Below are 18,735 nucleotides of genomic sequence, written 5' to 3'. Positions count from 1 at the left end.
CTACAAGGATGCTGAAGGGACTGAAACATCTCTGCCATGGAGAGAGGCTCTGAGCCCTGGGGCTGCTCACTCTGGAGAGGAGAAGGCTGAGAGGGATCTGATCCATGTCTATCAATATCTGAGGGGTGAGGGTCAGGATGAAGGGCCCAGGCTCTATTTGGTGGTGCCCAGTGACAGCACAAGGAACAACTGGTATAAGCTGGAAGCCAGGAGGTTCCACCTCAACATGAGGAGAAACTTCTTTGGTGTGAGGGTGCTGGAGGCCTGGAGCAGGCTGCCCAGAGAGGTTGTGGAGGCTCCTTCTCTGGAGATTTTCAAGACCCCCCTGGATGTGTTCCTGTGTGACCTGCCCTGGGTGACTGCTCTGGCAGGGGGTTGGACTGGATGATCTCCAGAGCTCCCTTCCAAGCCCTGTGACTCTGGGATTCCCAGAGCCTTGTTACCTGCCCAAACATCTGCTTGGAGGGAGCAGCAGTGGCAGGGCACTGAGCAAGGGCATCAGCTTGGAGAGCACTTGCCAAGGAGTTCTCCTGGGCCTCGTTCTTGAGCCCAGGTTCCTTTCATGTTTGTATTAATTACTGACACACATTTTAAGGATTCAGTGCTGACAGCTGCTGATGGCCTCCCACATCAGGCCAGAAATGAAAATACATCCAGAATGGAGAACCAAAAGGGAGGAGACCCAGCAGCAGGGCACCAGTGTGCACTGGCAGCACTGGCAGCACTGGCCCAGGAGCTGCAGCTGACAAAACAAGGTGAGAAGAACAAGAGGGCACCACAATGAACAGTGCCTTCCACAGCCACTTCTTGTGAGGGTGGTGGTGCCAGTGCTGGGGCACCAGGTCCCCAGGAGCTCTTGCCCAGAGTGCTGGGTGCCACCCTGCTCACCTCAGCAAGATGAACTGAAGCCAGCCCCTGAGGAGGAGAGCAGGGAGCCTGTCCTACAGAGCAGCCAAAGGTGAGCTCCTCTGAAGGATGCAGCTGCTCTCTCACTACTCCCTAAAGGGACTATGTTGAGACAAGGAGGCAGGGACACCAAGCTGCCCAAGAACAAACATGGGCAGAGGTTCATCTGAACACCTTGGAGCAGCCTGCAGTGGAGAAGCCACATCCCCAAGTCCAGGGTTAATTAAAGCATCTCCAAATGCTGGGGGAGCAGGTCCAAAGGTCCCTCCAGCCCTGTGTCTTCAGATGGTTCCAGGTGAGATTCACCTGTTGACCTTTCACAGCCCCTGCCTGTTCCAGACCTGCAGTCAACTTCCTGTTTGCTTGCAAGTCCACAGTCCCCTGATGGACAACTGGATTACTTCCCCTGATTTCCAGGATCATGCCTGAGCAAGGCAGAAGGCCAGGATGCAGCTGGCCTAAGGGCTGCTGCAGACCTTCCTTCTTCTGCCTCAAGCACACAGATGAACTCCCCACAGCATCTGGGAATGAGAGCAGTTCCCAGCTCTAGCCAGAGAAGGTTTGACCTCTGCTGGAAGCCCCAGCCCCAGGCAGTCACACAAGCAGCTGTACTGCAGAGGGACCAAGGCAGGACACAGGCAGCTGAAGGGGAGCCCAGGGCAGCCTGGACACTTGGTGTGGTCTGAGCTGCACAGCTGCAGCCTCACTCTGCCAGCCCTAACCTCTTGAATACTGCTCTTGGGCCCTGGCCAGAGGCCACTGCCATCTGTGGCTAACAATGTCCAATGTCTTCTTCCAGGTGCTTGGGGAAGGTGATAGGTGCCCACTGATGCCCAAAACATCAGCAGGAAGCACTCAGGGCTCCCACTGCTCTGGGCTGTGCAGACACTCAGAAGGAGAGTTCAGGATGGGCAGGGCTCAGCATCAGGATGGGTAGAGCTCAGCACCATGCTCTGACTTTCCCTGAACTCTGGCTTTTCTCCCCTGCCTGGCAGCCCAGCTCTTAGCACAGCCACCACTGACCTTTCATGGGGGCTGGACACCGCAGGTGTGCTACAGGACCCTCTCCATCCAAGCCTGCTGCCATGCCCAGCCCCTGTTATCCTCTCCCTCCCGTTCTGGCTTTGCCCTGCCTCACCACAGCAGGGTGAGGGTTCCCCACAGGGCTAACCTCTCATCCCTGCAGCCAGACAGGCCTCTCCTGCACTTGCTCCAGCAACCAACCCACTTCCTCCAGCACAGCAGGTGCCTGCTCCTGGCACTGCTAGCTCCAGCATGGCTCTGCACAGACCCAGCCTGGAGGTGATCAGCCATGGAGGAAGCTGAGGGCAGTCACTCTGAGACCCTCCTCATCTCCAGCCTCTTGTGAATCCCTTCCCCAAGCACAGGAGCCTTGTGAGACGCCATGCAGCACAGTGCCCTGGGGCTGCTGCTCCCAAGCCTCATGCTTAGCAGCTTTTCCTTAACCAGTCCTTCCCAAGTGCCTCTCAGTTCCCATGAGGAATTCCTGCTTCCCTCAGCAGAGCCACGACTGGCCAAAGGATTCCCTTTGGAGAGACCTCAGACACTACCACAGCTTGTGGCTGGCTTGGAGAGAGGAAAGGTAGTGGAGGAAGCAAGAGAGGAGAGGAGAGCAAACCAGCACAACGCACTTCTCAACTTCCTTAAGAGGGTGCAGGGAGCTGTACCCTCTCCCTGACTGGCATTCCTACCACGGCAACTCCTCCTGAGCGCCCCAGCCAGCCCTGGCAGGCAGCTCCACTGCCCAGCAGCGCGGGGAAAGCTGCTGGGCCTCCCCCTGTCCAAGAGCAATTCTGCAGCCCGGTGATCTGCGCCGCGGCACGAACAGTCTTGCCGGGGCTGCGCTGTCTCGGCACAGAGGAGCGAGAGAAGCCATGCCAGGAAGAACTCAGCCACCTACGGCTGCGCCGGCTGCGGCGCTCGCCGGGGCCTGGCAGCGGAGCCGCGGCCGCCGCACAACCTCCTCTGCTGGCCTGGGGCTCCGTGCTGACGGCACTCTGCCTGCTGCACCCTAGCGCTCCCCTACCTCTCACGCAGGCTTTCACCTGGATTCCTGACCGGCTGAAGGCACCACAGTCGTGTTACAGGAAGCAGGAAGGGCTGGGGGACAAGGAGAGGAGGGAGGACAAGGAGACAGCACAGATGAGCTGCAGGCAGAGATGGGAACGGGAGCGACAGGCAGCGAGCACAGCAACTGGAATCCCGCACGGCCCCGGGGCGCCGCCGCGTGTGACGCAAGGAGGCAGCCCGCCTCCCCCGCCGCGGGCAGCACCTGGGGCAGGACACGGAGCACCTGGGGTCCCCACAAGGCCTCCCCCGCCCCAGCTCCTACCTGGTAGGTACCTGTCGTGGTCGCACTGGTGCGGGCGCTGCATGTGGCAGGGGTGGGCGAAGGGCTGGTTCCCGAAGAGGTTGTCGCTGCGCAGGTTGTGGCACAGCTTCTCCAGGAAGCGCAGCACGTAGCTGATGCTGTTCACTGCTGGCAGGTTCAGAGTGTGCTGTTCCCGATCAAACACAGCTGGAGACAGAAACAAACAGAGACCGACACGTAAACCCCCAGCCGAGGCCGAGCCGACGCCCAGGGCCGCGCTGCCAGCTTCTGGAGCTCGGCACCGCCGCTCCGCAGCCAGCCGGCAGCCACTGCCTGCCCCGGGACAGGCCACAACCGGCCTGCCGCTGCCAGGGGAGGGAAGGGATCCAGCAGGGGCTGTGCTCCAGCACGGGGCAGGGGCGGCCTTAAAGGCAAAGCTAACACCGGGGCGTCCTTGTCCTTCCGGCAGGAGCTCTGCAGTCCCTCGGGGCCTGCCTCCTCCTGGGGGCTGGGGCAATGCTGGGGCCAAAGGGCTGGGCCCAGGGCTGCAGGCTGCCCGCTCCAGCGGCTCTGCCTGAGCTGCCCTGCTCCGGCTGCCCTCTCCAGTGGCTCTGCCTGAGCTGCCCTGCTCTGGCTGCCCGCCCCAGCGGCTCTGCCTGAGCTGCCCTGCTCCGGCTGCCCGCCCCAGCGGCTCTGCCTGAGCTGCCCTGCTCCGGCTGCCCACCCCAGCGGCTCTGCCTGAGCTGCCCTGCTCCGGCTGCCCGCTCCAGCGGCTCTGCCTGAGCTGCCCTGCTCCGGCTGCCCGCTCCAGCGGCTCTGCCTGAGCTGCCCTGCTCCGGCTGCCCGCTCCAGCGGCTCTGCCTGAGCTGCCCTGCTCCGGCTGCCCTCTCCAGCGGCTCTGCCTGAGCTGCCCTGCTCCGGCTGCCCTCTCCAGCGGCTCTGCCTGAGCTGCCCTGCTCTGGCTGCCCGCCCCAGCAGCTCTGCCTGAGCTGCCCTGCTCCGGCTGCCCTCTCCAGCGGCTCTGCCTGAGCTGCCCTGCTCCGGCTGCCCGCCCCAGCGGCTCTGCCTGAGCTGCCCTGCTCCGGCTGCCCGCCCCAGCGGCTCTGCCTGAGCTGCCCTGCTCCGGCTGCCCGCTCCAGCGGCTCTGCCTGAGCTGCCCTGCTCCGGCTGCCCTCTCCAGCGGCTCTGCCTGAGCTGCCCTGCTCCGGCTGCCCGCTCCAGCGGCTCTGCCTGAGCTGCCCTGCTCTGGCTGCCCGCTCCAGTGGCTCTGCCTGAGCTGCCCTGCTCCGGCTGCCCGCCCCAGCGGCTCTGCCTGAGCTGCCCTGCTCCGGCTGCCCTCTCCAGTGGCTCTGCCTGAGCTGCCCTGCTCCGGCTGCCCTCTCCAGTGGCACTGCCTGAGCTGCCCTGCTCCGGCTGCCCGCTCCAGCGGCTCTGCCTGAGCTGCCCTGCTCCGGCTGCCCGCCCCAGCGGCTCTGCCTGAGCTGCCCTGCTCTGGGCCAGCCCCCAGCCCTTGCTTTGCTGCCGCAGGTGTTTGACACGAAGGAGAAGAGAGGAATCTTCTGTCTGTCCCTGGGCCACGACTGCAGCAGGCTGCGGGACAGACATCTCCCGGGCAGCGACCTCCTGCCCTCAGAGCTCTGAAGGCCAAGTGCTGTGTGCCAGCTCTCACCTGAGATGACCTCTCCCCCGTGGCCCTGCTTCAGGAAGGAGAAGACAGTTTTCTGGTGGTAGGCGCAGTCGATGCAGGCCTGCACTGCCTGCTGCAGCACTACGGAGGCTCGAGCTGGCCCGAAGTGGTCAGGCAGCTGCTGAACTTTCTTCTTGTCTAGGTGAGGCCCAGTGCTGCCATTCTTGTTCAAGTAAATGCAAACTGCCAAGAGGAGAAACGTGCTGGCCATTAACCCGCTCCAGAACGCAAGGCACCGATGCCTGAAGCCCAGCCCGAGAGCTGCTGGGGTTCTGTCTGTCACAGTCCACCACAGCTGCCTGTCTGCATCCCAACATCCTCCTGCCTCACAATCACCTGCTCTCTTTCCAGCTCTCAGGCTCCCCAGGGCAGCCTCCAAGGCTGCCAGCCAGGTAAGGTGGCCACTGTGTTCAAAGGAGATGAAGGAATGCAGCTCCTCCCCACCTCATAGGGAAAAGCCTTCTTTAGGTTCCCCTGATTGCTGGCCAGCTCTGCTCTGGGCAGATGGAGGGCTCAGCCTATGTCCTGTGCTTGACCAACACAGAGAATGCAGCTTTGCTTTAGACCTTCCTGCCTGGATCCATCTGCTGCTACCTCCCAGCCACAGCAGAGCATACACTGCTGCTCCTCCCCTGCTCCCTCCTGCCCCTCTCTGCCTGGGTTCCCTGGCTGCAGCTGGACAGGGCATTGTTGCTGAGCTGCTGTACCTGGCTGTGGCTGCAGCAGCTGTGCCTGGCATGGTTCTAGACTCAGGAGAGGTGCTGCACACACTGTACTGCCCCTGGACTTGCAACCTTCCTGTGACTTCACTGTTTCCCAACCAGAGGGAACTGAACAGCAGCTCTGCACTCAGTGCCTCTTCCCTCCCTCTCTGCCAGGCCAGCTTTGCTGGGCCTGCAGTGCTGGCTGTGCACAGGAGCAGGAAGCAAGGGCAGAGCCTTGGAGCCCTCTGCCTGGTGCAGCTCCTGACTCTGTGACCTCGTCAGGAATGCCCCTGGAGACCCTTACCTGTGGGAGCCTGCATGGCAGAGCTGGGGATTGTAGCAGCATCCTGGGGCACAGTGCTTGTGTCTGGTTCTGGGGTACTGGTTGTTGGAGAGGTGGGTGCCGGGTTCAGCAATGTCCTAGGTTTCCTCTGCAGAAAAAGAGGAGACATTTCTCCTTTTAGCCCTGCTCTCCTTCCCCACCCCTGCTCACTTCACTCTCTCCTCTGCATCCAACAGATCCCTGTGGGACATGACACACTGCTGATGGTGATGAGGGGGAGCCACAAGAACCTCACTCTGCGTGCATTTTATAAACCACAACCCTGAAAAAGCAACAAGCCTGAGATCTGCCACCTGTGCCAGGCCCAGAGCGCCACACAGCACAGACAGCAGAGTTTGCTCCCCTGCAGGGCCACCACGCTCTCCGGGGCACAGCATCTGCCACGCTGCGTCACAGCTCACCCAGCTCTGCAGCTCCCAGGACACAGCTTCTGGATGGAAATGATCTCTAGGACACAGACATTCTCTACAGCTCTGGGGCTGGCCTCTGAGGAACCCCTCCCAGCCCACACACCCCTTGGGGCTCCTACTTGCTGCAGCCCCGGGGCCGGGGGCTGCCCCACGGTGCCCAGACACAAGCACGCAGCACCCCCTGGCAGCCCCTGCTGTACCCATGCCTGCACCAGCATCAGCTTTTACCTTACTGCCAGGCTTGGGGCCTCTCTTTCTGGGGAATTTCAAAGGCTCCACTGCCTTGGAGGGTGTAGGCATGGGGTGGTGGATGAGTGCTTTGGTCGCTCGGCCACGCTTCTTGCCTGCTTTGCGACGCCTCTGCCCTTGCTGGTGCCCCAGAGCAGCCTTGGTGCTGCTGTGCATGCCTGGCTTCTCTGAGCCCACCTCAGAGGCAGGCAGAGGGCTCTTTGGAATCACAACTGAAACAAGAAGAGAAAGAGCAAATGCAATTAGATCAGGTGAGAACCAGAGCACCAGCTGCCTCCATCTTTAGACAGTGTCACGCGGGAAACCCTGCACCTTCCCGGCCTCCACGCTGGCAGCAAACCAAACACTGCCCCTGGGCACAGCCCTGGAGCTGTGGGCACAGCCCTGGAGCTGTGGGCACAGCCCTGGAGCTGTGGGACACTGTGGCTCAGTCTGGAAGGGCTGCACTCCACAAGGCTCCTGCTTCCTGCTTCCTTCCTGAAAAGAACTGGCAACTGCAGCTCTCCCAGATGCCCTGACAGCATTCCTGCAGCAGGAACCAGTCTTCACCTGCCTGGCAGTCACAGTGCCAGAGCTGCCCTGGAAATTCCCTCTCTCCAGGCAAAGTCCAAGCTGCTCTGTCCCTACCTCACCAGAGAACTGCAGGGGAAGGCTCCATCCTCCCTCCCTGCCTGTAGGAACTACTGCTGTTGGCCTAAGCAACAGCCCAGCTGAGAGGGATGGGCTGAGCTGCTCCCCTGATCTGTGAGTGATGCCAGCACAGCTCAGTCCCTCTTATCTCTTCATGCCTCCCATCATAATCCCAGGTTCCTGCTTTCTTGGCCCTCAATTTGTCCTGCTGAAGGCTAGAGGTGAGCTGCCCAGGCCCAGCAGACAGCAAAGCTTGAGGCTGAAAGCTCTGCTGGAACAAAACAACCAATGCACAGTGGTGACCTTTGGGCTGTGCTGTTCCTCAGGCCTGGCAAGCTCACTGAGAGCTCAGCATGGGTGGGCTGATGGAAGAGGACTCCCTCTTGGAGCCAGAGGCTTTCTGCTGCAGGGGAAGATGCTGGGAGCAGAGTGCAGCAGCAGACTGCTGCCAGGCTGGCAGGCACCCAAGGGTGGCAGCCCTGGGCGTGCACAAAGGGAGAGCCCAGGTTTTCCTGAGGGTTTATGAGCAATGACAAGGAGCAGGGATCCATTCCCTGAGCACACAGCTCAGAGCAGCAAACTGAGCCAGGGCCATTTCCCTGAGGTCTGGAGATCTGTGCCTGTGAGGTGAGAGCAGAGAGCCCCAAGTCAGGAGACCCTCCAGGGATGGGCCAGGGAGCTGGCAGCTCTGTTAACTCCTTCACTGCTAGCAAAGCACAGACTGAGTGAAGGGCAGCCAGCTTAGGCTGGAGGAGACCTTTAGGATCATGGAGTCCAACCACTGACCCAACACTGCCAGGTCACCACTGAACCAGGTCCCTCAGCACCACATCTGCACAGCTTTTCAGTTCCTCCAGGGATGGGGACCTCACCACTGCCCTGGGCAGCCTGTTCCAGGAGTTCACCACCTGTCTGGGGAAGACATTTTTCTTCCTCTCCAACCTGACCCTCCCCTGGCATAATTTCAGGCCATTTCCTCTCCTATGACCTGAGACCAGGGAGCAGAGCCCAACCCCCACCACACTGCAGCCTCCTCTCAGGGAGCTGTAGAGAGCAATGAGCTCTCCCTCAGCCTCCTCTTCTCCAGACTGAACACCCCCAGCTCCCTCAGCTGCTCCTCCCCAGCCCTGTTCTCCAGACCCTTCCCCAGCTCTGCTGCCCTGCTCTGGACCTGCTCCAGCCCTCAATGTCCTTCTGGGAGTGAGGGGCCCAGAACTGACTCCAGGATGCAAGATGTGGCCTTAGCAGTGCCCAGCACAGGGGCCCCATCACTGCCCTGGCCTGCTGGCCACACCATTGCTGATCCAAGCCAGGATGCTGGTGGCCTTCTTGGCCACCTGGGCACTGCTGCCTCATCTTCAGTTGGCTGTTGCCCACCTCTGGTGACAGGATGCTTCCTACACAAGCCCAAAAGGTTTGTGCCAGGTGCCTGCTAACTTTCCTTCAGGATTGCAGCCCTGAGTTCCAAGGAGGTGCTTGAGGAGCACAGGGCTGCTGCAGTAAGGAGCAGCATGGAGCTCTCAGCCCTGCCTGCACCCAGCCAGCCCCAGCTGAGCTTCAGCAGCAGCTGTGCTCAGCACACCTCTCACAGCCACAAACCTTTGCCCACACATCCTTCAACTGCCCAGAGGTTCACCTTGTTCAGCTGGTGCTGGTGCCAGCCCTGCAGTGAGCCTCTGCCAGGGATGTCCTCACCTTGTTCTTCCCTGTACCACTGTCCTCTGCCCATGGTGAGCCACTGGGAAGAGCCCAGCTTGCAGATAACCAAGTGGGACTCTCTTTAGAAACTGAAGCTGCTTGTCACAGTGGAAAGTCTCTGCCCCACAGCTTTGGTGCTCACAGGAGCTCTGAGCAACCTAAGGCATCACCTCCCTGCTTTAGGTCATGTAACCTCCAAAGAGCCCTCCCAGCTTGAATTACTCTGTGACCTGAACTCAGGGTTAATCATTTCAGCTTGTTAATGGAAAACTAAGCAACAAAAAGTCTCCTGCTGGCTGAGCTGCCTTGCTCTGGGTCACACAGCACCCAGCAGCAGGGCAGCCATGGAGCAATGGGCTGGCCCCTGGGTGGGCTGCCTGGCATGGGATCAGCTTGGCTGCAGTGAGGAACATCACCCTGAACTGCAGCCTTGACCACTGCTGAGCTTAGAGCCAAAGCAAAGATGGGCACCACTGCCTGGCTCCTGGGGCTCTGAAGGACAGGTCTGAACATGAGGTCTGAGGTTCCTGCAGGCACAGAGACTTGTTAGAGAACCCAGGCTTCAGGCTGGGCAGGGACTGGCCTGAGAGCAGCCCTGAAGAAAAGGCCTTGGGGTGCTGGGGGAGGAGAAGCTCAACAGGAGCCAGCAGTCAGCACTTGCAGCCCAGAGAGCCAAGCAGAGCCTGGGCTGCAGCAAGAGAAGTGTGGCCAGCAGGGCCAGGGAGGGGATTCTGCCCCTCTGCTCCACTCTGCTGAGACCACAGCTGGAGCTCTGTGTCCAGTTCTGGAGCCTCTGTGCCAGGAAGGATCTGGAGGTGCTGGAAGGTGTCCAGAGAAGGGCCACAAGGATGAGCAGAGGGTTGGAGCTGCTCTGCTATGGAGGCAGACTGAGAGAGTTGGGGCTGTTCAGTCTGGAGAGGAGAAGGCTTCCAGGAGACCTAATTGTGGCCTTCCAGTGTCTGAAGGGGGCTACAGGAAAGCTGGGGAGGGACTTTTGAGGGTGTCAGGGAGTGATAGGACTGGGGGGGATGGAGCAAAACTAGGAATGGGTAGATTGAGATTGGATGTTAGGAAGAAGTTGTTCCCCATGAGGGTGGTGAGAGCCTGGCACAGGTTGCCCAGGGAGGTGGTGGAAGTCTCCTGCCTGGAGGTGTTTGCAGCCAGGCTGGAGGTGGCTGTGAACAACCTGCTGTAGTGTGAGGTGTCCCTGGCCATGGCAGGGGGCTTGGAACTGGCTGATACTTGAGGTCCTTTCCAGCCCTGCCAGTTCTGTGACTCTGTGATTGCCATTGTCACTGCCTGGCTGTGCTGGGCTGAGCTCTGTGCACTGCAGATGCCTCTGCACAGCCCCTGGCACAAGCTGTGGCATTTTTATGTTTGTTTGATTTACAACAAAACCAAACAGCCAACAACTGAACACCACAAAAGGGTCTGGGGAGAGCTCCAGGGACACCAGCAACAGCTGCCTGCCTTCTGCACAAACCTTACCTGCACAGCTCTCCTGTGTGCCCTGAACCATGCTGGTGACTGCACTGAGCACAGCCAGCCCTGCAACAAACCCTCCCAGATGCTCAGCCCAGGGGTGCCAGCAGCACCCCCACAGCTGCAGGGCAGTGATCTGCCCCCAGTGCAGCCCAGGAGCAAACTGCTGAACCTCCCACCCTGCAACAAACCCTCCCATATGCTCAGCCCAGGGCTGCCAGCAGCACCCCCACAGCTGCAGGGCAGTGATCTGCCCCCAGTGCAGGCCAGGAGCAAACTGCTGAACCTCCCAGCCCTGCCTGGGAGCACACAGGGCCCCCTGAGGCAGAGCAGCTGAGGACAGCAGCTGGTGCTACAGGAGCTAGAGACCAGAAACCCTCCTCTGGATCTTCAGGGCCTGCTTACATGGATCAGACACCAGCACTCCCAACCCACAGAGACCTCCCCATCACCAAGGCTGCCTTTCCACACACACACACCCCCCTCCCACTCAGCCAGGCCTTTGCTGAAGCCAGGCTGCCAACTGGACTCAGGCAGAAACCTGGCTGAAATCTTTTCTGGAACACAGCTGAGGCTGTACCCAGGAATCCCAGAGTCACAGAATGCTAGGGGCTGGAAGAGAGGTGATCCAGTCCAACCCCCTGCCAGAGCAGGGTCAGCTAGAGCAGGTCACACAGGAACACATCCAGGCAGGTCTGAACATCTCCAGAGAGATGTTCACTCCACAACCCCCCTGGGAAGCCTGTTCCAGGCCTCTGTCACCCTCACAGGGAAAAAATTCTTCCTCCTGTTTGCATGGAACTTCCTCTGCCTCAGCTTCCACCACTGCCCCTTGTGCTGGCACTGCTTACCACCCAGCAGAGCCTGGCCCCAGCCTCTGGGCACTCACCCTGCACATCTTTACCAACAGCCATGAGGTCTCCTCTCAGGGTCCTACAGAGCAGAGCTCCTCCTGTCTTACAGCTTCCAGCAGCACTCCAGAGCCCACAGCTCTCCTCACCCAGCAGGTGTGGATGATTTCTAGGGCATGACCATGGAGCTGCTCCTCAGGGCAGAGGGAAGGTGCTGTGAGACCCAGCACAGCAAGCTGAGGGGTGTGGGGCCCAGTGTACTCCTTCAGCAGAGTGCCCTGGGGTCAGCACAGCCCCTGTTGTGCAGAGCTGAGGGAGAGGCTCAGAGCCAGCCTGGGAAGAGCAGGCATGGCCAAAGTGTTGCCCTCAGCAAAAGCCATTTCCAGTTCAGTGCTGAGCACACAAAGGTATGTACTCCCTAAACCCAGCTCTTACTTTGTCCCCCCCAGAGGAAAGAAGTTAACTGCTCTGCACCCACAGGGCAGGCAGGGACCTGCACAGGCTGCAGAGCTGGGCCCAAGCCAACCTCATGGTCAGCAAGGCCAAGTGCAAGGTCTTGCACCTGGGTTGGGGCAATCCCAAGCACAAATCCAGGCTCAAGAGCAGCCTTGAGGAGAAGGCCTTGGGGGTGTCAGTTGGTGCCAAACTCCCCAGGAGCCAGCAATGGGCACTGGCAGCCCTGCAGGCAGCTGTGTGCTGAGCTGCAGCCAGAGCAGGGAGAGCAGCAGCACAGGGAGGGGATTCTGCCCCTCTGCTCTGCTCTGCTCACACCCCACCTCCAGCTCTGGGGCCCCCACCACAAGAAGGACCTGGAGCTGCTGGAGAGGATCCAGGGGAGGCCACAGAGATGATCAGAGGCTGGAGAACCTCTGTGGCAAGAGAGGCCACCACAGTCAGTGCACTGCCTGAGCACATCCTGGCAGCTCCTCCCCAGTGGGTTTCCAAAGCCCTGTGCTGGGCATGGTTCTGTGCTCCTGCTGCATTCAGGCTACTCAGGACAGCTCCTGCTGCTTCTCATCTTCTCTGGAGCTCTTATTTTAGCTTCAGCTTCCTGGTTGAACATTAGAGAGCAGCTTCAACCCAGCAGTGCACAGACAACAAGGAGGCTGCAGGCTGGGTCAGCTTTATTTCACCTTTTGTTCTCTTTTAAAGCTGTTCAGAAGTTATAAAAATCCCAGAGCCCAAGAGAAGAACCACAGCAAGCCCCCAAGGGCCAAGCTCTCTGGCAAGGGGGGCTGCATGTCCAGGACCAGCTTCCCTGGTGGAGCCAAAGCCTGTGCCATGGGAAGACAGCTGCTCAGCACAGCCAGGGCCAGAGCTGGGCTCAGCTCCCTTCACCTCCCCTCTCCAAAACCCAGGCAGGAAATGAAAGAACAAAGCCAGCAGCCAGCAGGCCACCAGGAGCTGAGGCAAGGCTGCTGCTCCCTGTGACACCCTGATGGGCCCAGCTCTGCCATGAGCTGCTCTGATCACAGCCATCCCCTTAACCCTGCACAGCCCTTGCAGACCTTTCTGAGGAGGCTCTGCTCCATCACTCTGGTTCCTCCAGCACTTGCCTGCATCAGAAGCAGCTTCCCTACAAGGGACCTTGCTCCTCTCACCAACAGCTGGCACTTCTCTGCTGCTGACAGGCAGAAACTAGGCCTGGAGCCCTACATCCTCTATGTGAAGCCTCTCAGTGCTGTTTCAAACACTCCATCTAGGCAAGAAACTGCTCTCCTGGTGGCTCCAGTAAAGATGCAAGTGCCACACTGGGCAGACTTGAGCTGCTTCCCAACCTGGCAGCAGAGGATGGTTAGGCAGAGCCACCAAGCTCTGCTGGTGCCCAGCAGCTGAGGACATCCCCAGCCAGACACTTTTAGACTCCCAGAAATCACAGAGGCTTGGAAGGGACCCCTGGAGATCACCCAGTCCAACCCCCTGCCAAGGCAGGGTCACCTGGAGAAGGTCACACAGCAACACCTGACCTGAGGAGCTGTGAGGGCTGGGGGCTGCCCAGGGGCTGCCCAGCCAGCAGGGAGAAGGCACAACAAATGCCAAGGGCTCTCCTCAAGCACTTCTCTGGCTTGGGCTGGACTTAACTTTAACAACAGCTCCCAGGTGCTGGGCCTGGGATCTGTGACCAACTCACAGCTGGTGACACAGCCATAGGTCAGCTGCTGCTGAGCAGGGCTAGGCCAGGCTCTCTGTTTCCCACCCCACCACTGAGCATGTTGAGGGGGACACAAGGTGCTGGGAGGGGGACACAAGGTGCTGGGAGGAGGACACAAGGTGCTGGGAGGGGGACACAAGGTGCTGGGAGGGGGACACAAGGTGCTGGGAGGGGGACACAAGGTGCTGGGAGGGGGACACAAGGTGCTGGGAGGAGGACACAAGGTGCTGGGAGGGGGACACAAGGTGCTGGGAGGGGACACAGGCACTGTTGACTTCAGCTGACCAAAGGGCCAGTCCAGAGCAGCTGGCATCAAGCTCAGGAAGAGACTCTGGAGGAGAGAAGGAGGGAGGGGAGGCTGACTGGAGCTCTGGATTTGCCTTCCCCAGTCAGCTCAGGCCTGCTGCAGCCTGGCTGTGCTGGGCAGCAGTGAGCTGGTATCTGGCTCTGCCCTCCCTGAAGGTGCAGCTGTGGCTTTGCTGTCACACTGCCTGCATCTCCCACCAGCTTCCACACCTTCACCCTTCCCATTCTCCCCTCCATCCCACTGAGGAGGCTGGGGAGCAGCTGGGGGGGGCTCAGCTGCCCACTGGGCCAAGCCCCAGCAGGTGGTTTGTGCCTTTCACTCCCTCACTCTCTGCTCTCCTCTCCCAGCTCACCTCTGCACCTCACAGCACCGCGGTGCACAGAGCTGCCTGCTCCTCAGCTGCCTCACAAGTTCAGCTCAGCCTGAGGAACACCAACCCCCTGCTGCCCTGGCTCCAGCAGCACACAGCTCACGGGGATGGGATAATCCCTGCCCTGCCCAGCACACCTGCAGGGCTGCTGCTGGGAAGAGGCAGGAGCTGGCAGCCTGCACCCAGGGTGTGCTGGCCCCAGGGCTGCAGCGCCGCGGCGGCTGAGGGCCGGCAGCCGGCACCCTGCTCTGGCAGCAAGGGCAGCAGCTCTGCAGGGAGCCTGGCCTCACTGCCCCAGGCAAGCTGCATCAGCCTGGGACAGAGAAACATTGCCCAGTCAGCATCTCCAGGGGCCTGCCTGGGTCAGCAAGAGCAGAGCTGCCAACAGCTCCCCCAGAAACAGCCAAAGCTTGGCAGCTTCTGCAGCTCCGGAGTGAGCCCACAAGTCAGACTCACAGCACTGCCAGGGCTGGAAGGGAGCTCAAGGCTCAGCCAGGCCCAACCCCCTGCCATGGCCAGGGACACCTCACACTGCAGCAGGTTGCTCACAGCCACCTCCAGCCTGGCTGCAAACACCTCCAGGCAGGAGGCTTCCACCACCTCCCTGGGCAGCCTGTGCCAGTCTCTCACCACCCTCCTGGGGAACAACTTCTTCCTAACACCCAATCTGAATCTACCCATTCCTAGTTGTGCTCCATGCCCCCCAGTCCTATCACTCCCTGACACCCTCAAAAGTCCCTCCCCAGCTTTCCTGTAGCCCCCTTCAGATACTGGAAGGCCACAATTAGGTCTCCTGGGAGCCTTCTCCTCTCCAGCCTGCACAACCCCAGCTCCCTCAGTCTGTGCTCATAGCAGAGCAGCTCCAGCCCTCTGCTCATCCTTGTGGCCCTTCTCTGGACACCTTCCAGCACCTCCAGATCCTTCCTGGCACAGGGGCTCCAGAACTGGGCACAGTGCTCCAGGTGGGGACTCAGCAGAGATGTCCTGAGCACCTCCTGTGCAAGGGAGCTGCAGAAGCTGCCATCAGCACAGCCTGACCTGCAGCAGAGCTCTGAGCTGCCATCCCCACTCCCTTTCAGGGAGTTCACCTCACCTTGTACTCCTAAAAGCCCAGGAGATGCCTTCAAGGGGGAAGGAGCCCTGTGGAAGAGGTGTGGGAAGGCAGAGGAGTTGTGCACACTGCATGTGGGAGTCCTGGCCAGGAGCCAAGCCCAGGAGTGCCCCCTGGCAGGGCTGGGGAGCTGGAGGAAGCCTCCTGCACCCCCACAGCAACCCCTCTCCTTTGGGACAGCCACAAGGCCCCTTCCCCACAGATGCCACGCTGCTGTGGAGCAGCAGATGCACAGGATGAGCTCTGCCATGCCTCACCCTGCTCTGCAAGCCCAGCAGAGCCTCCATGCCCCCCCAGCACAGGCTGCTGCAGAGCAGGGGGCATCAGGACCTGCACAGACCCCCTGGGAGCTGCACCTCCCTGCAGAGGAGGCTTGTTTGCACCCCCAGCCCAGGCTGTGCTGCAGCACAGACAGACTCACAGAACCACAGAATCCAGCTGATCACCCAACCCTATCTAATCAACCAGACCATGGCCCTGAGTGCCTGATCCAGGCTCTTCTCAACACCTCCAGGGATGCTGACCCCACCCCCTCCCTGGGCAGCACATCCCAAGGGCAATCTCTCTGTCTGGGAAGAGCTTCTGGGTAAGATCAAGCCTGAACCTCCCCTGGCACAGCTTGAGACTGTGTCCTCTTGTTCTGGTGCTGGCTGTCTGGGAGAAGAGACCAACCCCCCTCCTGGCTACAGCCTCCCTTCAGGGAGTTGTAGAGAGCAAGAAGGTCTCCCCTGAGCCTCCTCTGCTGCAGGCTAAGCAACCCCAGCTCCCTCAGCCTCTCCTCCCAGGGCTGTGCTCCAGACCCCTCCCCAGCCTTGTTGCCCTTCTCTGGACACCTTTGAGCATCTCAGCATCTTTCTTAAAATTGAGTATTGGACACAGGACTCAAGGTGTGGCCTAAGCAGTGCTGGGCACAGGGCACAATGACTTCCCTGCTCCTGATCCAGGCCAGGATGCCCTTGGCCTTCTTGGCCACCTGGACACACTGCTGGCTCATGTTCAGCCAGCTGTCAACCAGCACCCCCAGGTCCCTTTCTGCCTGGCTGCTCTCCAGAGGAAAGCAGAGGAGCTCCAGGGCTCTGCCAGCACATCCTGACAGCCATGGGATCACCAACCTGGCACTGAGCTGCTCCTCCTGCCCAGCTCACCTCCCTCTCCTCCCTTCACTCAGTGCCTTCCTGCAAGCTCCCCTTGCTGTGGCTGGACAGGCCCCAGCCCCAGCAGCACCCAGCCCAGCTGGGCCCAGCCAAGCAAACACTGGTGGGAGTGGGAGGCCCTGGAGCCACAGTGGGGTTGTGCCTGGGAGACAAGCCCACACCCCTGCACCCCTCCCTGCTCTGCCCCTCACTGCTGCACCTCTGCTGCCAAGGAGCAGAAGGGACAGATCAGAGCTGAATGAAGCTCTAGCATTGCACAAACATGTTTGGCCTCTTTGAAGTTCTGCTTCCCTTCAGCATGAGCTCATCCCAGGAGGCCTCTCCCCTCTCAGCCCCAGGAAGCACCAATCTCGGTGGAGTTAATCTTCACAGGACTCCTCAGCTGCCCCAGCAACCTCTCCCTGGGTGCCCAGCAGCTCAGGGCAAGGCTCAGCCCAGGGGGTGCCACAGCAGTGCAGCCATGGCCAGCACCCACCCCCTGCTGCCTCTGGTGGAAGGGGAACTCTCACCAGGAAAGGGAACCTGCCTGACTCCACTGCACGGTGCTGCAGGCTCCAGGCTGCCACACAGGGAAGCTTTCCTGAAGGAAAGGAGGATCCCTCTGTGGTGAAGGATCCTCCAAGCCTGCCAAGAGCAGCACTCAGGTCCTGGGAGGACTCTGCTGAGCCCTCCTCCAAAGCAGGGCTGAGGAGTCAAGGAACAGAGGAGGAATTTAATTACAGCCCAGGGAAGTTCCCAGCACTCCCTTCCTTTGGGTGAGTGCCAGAGTGGAAATCAGTCTGGGGAGCCAGAGGGAGGAAAGTGAAATACCACAGAGACAAGGCTGATCCCAGCTCCAGGGAATTCCTCCATGGCTCCTTCTGGCAGCCCTGCTCCTGCCCCAGCACTCAGCAAACATGGCAAAGGGAGAGGACACCAGCCTGAGACAAGCACTGCCCTGCCTGGGGGCAGCTGTTCACTCTTTCTGCCCATGAGCTGGAGCTGCAGGGTCAGTGCAGATGGGAGCCAGGGAGCCTCCCCCTTCTGCCTGCCAAGGTGGGAGGCAAATCCTCCTCACCATGGCTCCAAGCCACCATGGAGGCACCCTGGGGATGGGACATGACCTCTGGGTGCTCTGCTCACTCCCAGCTCCAGCCCTTGGCACAGGGAGGCTGGAGAGAAGCAGCGGTGCCTGTGCTGGACAGGGCTTCCCTCTCCTCCTGGGAAGGTGACCTCCACCTTGTCCTGCAACCTCCCACCTCCAGCTGAGTGCCAGGAAAGCTCCCACCCAGCACAAGCACATCTTTAGCCCCTTGTGCAGGGAAGAGCCTCTGACTCCATGGCAGCACTGCAGAGGCTGGGCACCGGCCAGGAGGACCCCAGCAGCTCTGAGGCAGGGGGCAGGACACCAACCAAGAGCAGAAGAGAGGGAGAGGCCACATCAGAAACCCAAGATAAAGGACTGGCCCTCACCTCCCAACCACAACAGCAACCACCTCCACCCAAGGGGAGCCCACAAGCCAGGCATGACCCAAGGCAACCCCCCCCAGCAGCAGGGGGGACAGAACCAGCTCAGGGACAGCAGGAAACCTCCAGCCTGCTGCGCAGGACAAGCTGAGCCTGGGGTCTCGTCAGAGAATCACCTCTGCTAAGGAACCCTTCAGCTGCAAAGCTGCTCTCCTGCTTCTCCTCTGACTGGCAGGCAGGTGCTGGGCTGGCCAGGCAGCAAAGCCAGAGGAATATGCAGGGGCACAGTGAGAGCTGCCTTGGTCCCAGCACTCCTGCAGTACCACTGAGCTGGAGACACCTCCGAGCTCCCCAGGCGAAGCTCAGAGCTTTGCAAGGCAGCAAGTCCTGCTCAGAGCAACAACAGGGCCCCAGGAACAGGCAAACATCACCCCAGGCAGCTCTGCTCCCCTCAGCCTCACCACAGGGGTGACAGCCCCAGAAGAGCCAGGCACTGCCAGAGTGCAGTGAGTGCAGAGCCACAGCTCCACGCTGCTCAGGCCCTGCCTGGACCCAAGGAGCACAGACGCCCCCCAGCCCTGGGAGAGTGCTCCAAAGACACAGCACACTCCAAGGCAGGTCCTGGAGGAGCAGAGCTCAGCAGTGATGCTCAGCACCGTGCTGACAGCCCTCACTCTGCCCAGCTGCATGGCTGCTCAACCCCACACTGAGAGCTCTCACCTTGCTCAGCTGCCCAGCTGCATGGCTGCTCAGCACCACACTGAGAGCTCTCACCCTGCCCAGCTGCACAGCTGGCTGCTGCTCAGCACCATGCTGAGAGCCCTCACCCTGCCCAGCTGGCTGCTGCTCAGCACCACACTGAGAACTCTCATCTTGCCCAGCTGCCCAGCTGCATGGCTGCTC

The 18,735-nt window shown here is 60.6% G+C and overlaps 1 protein-coding gene across 2 annotated transcripts in view; it reads right to left on the bottom strand.

The window, feature by feature from the left end:
- The window catches only part of SCMH1 (Scm polycomb group protein homolog 1), a 65,411-nt gene that overhangs the window by 9,689 nt on the left and 36,987 nt on the right, over positions 1-18,735 (bottom strand). Inside the window, exons 9-12 of one of the 2 annotated variants that reach the window (XM_054170928.1) lie at positions 6,611-6,843; positions 5,934-6,060; positions 4,908-5,108; positions 3,260-3,445 (exon numbers count right to left, since the gene is read on the bottom strand). In XM_054170928.1, the coding sequence (XP_054026903.1) occupies positions 3,260-3,445; positions 4,908-5,108; positions 5,934-6,060; positions 6,611-6,843 (747 nt within the window). The remainder of the gene's footprint in view (positions 1-3,259; positions 3,446-4,907; positions 5,109-5,933; positions 6,061-6,610; positions 6,844-18,735) is intronic. The other variant, XM_054170929.1, reaches the window with a different exon arrangement.

The sequence above is a fragment of the Dryobates pubescens genome, chromosome 20 (genome assembly GCF_014839835.1).
Source record: "Dryobates pubescens isolate bDryPub1 chromosome 20, bDryPub1.pri, whole genome shotgun sequence".
Classification (NCBI taxonomy): Eukaryota; Metazoa; Chordata; class Aves; order Piciformes; family Picidae; genus Dryobates; species Dryobates pubescens.
This window is presented reverse-complemented; position numbering and strand designations above follow the sequence as displayed.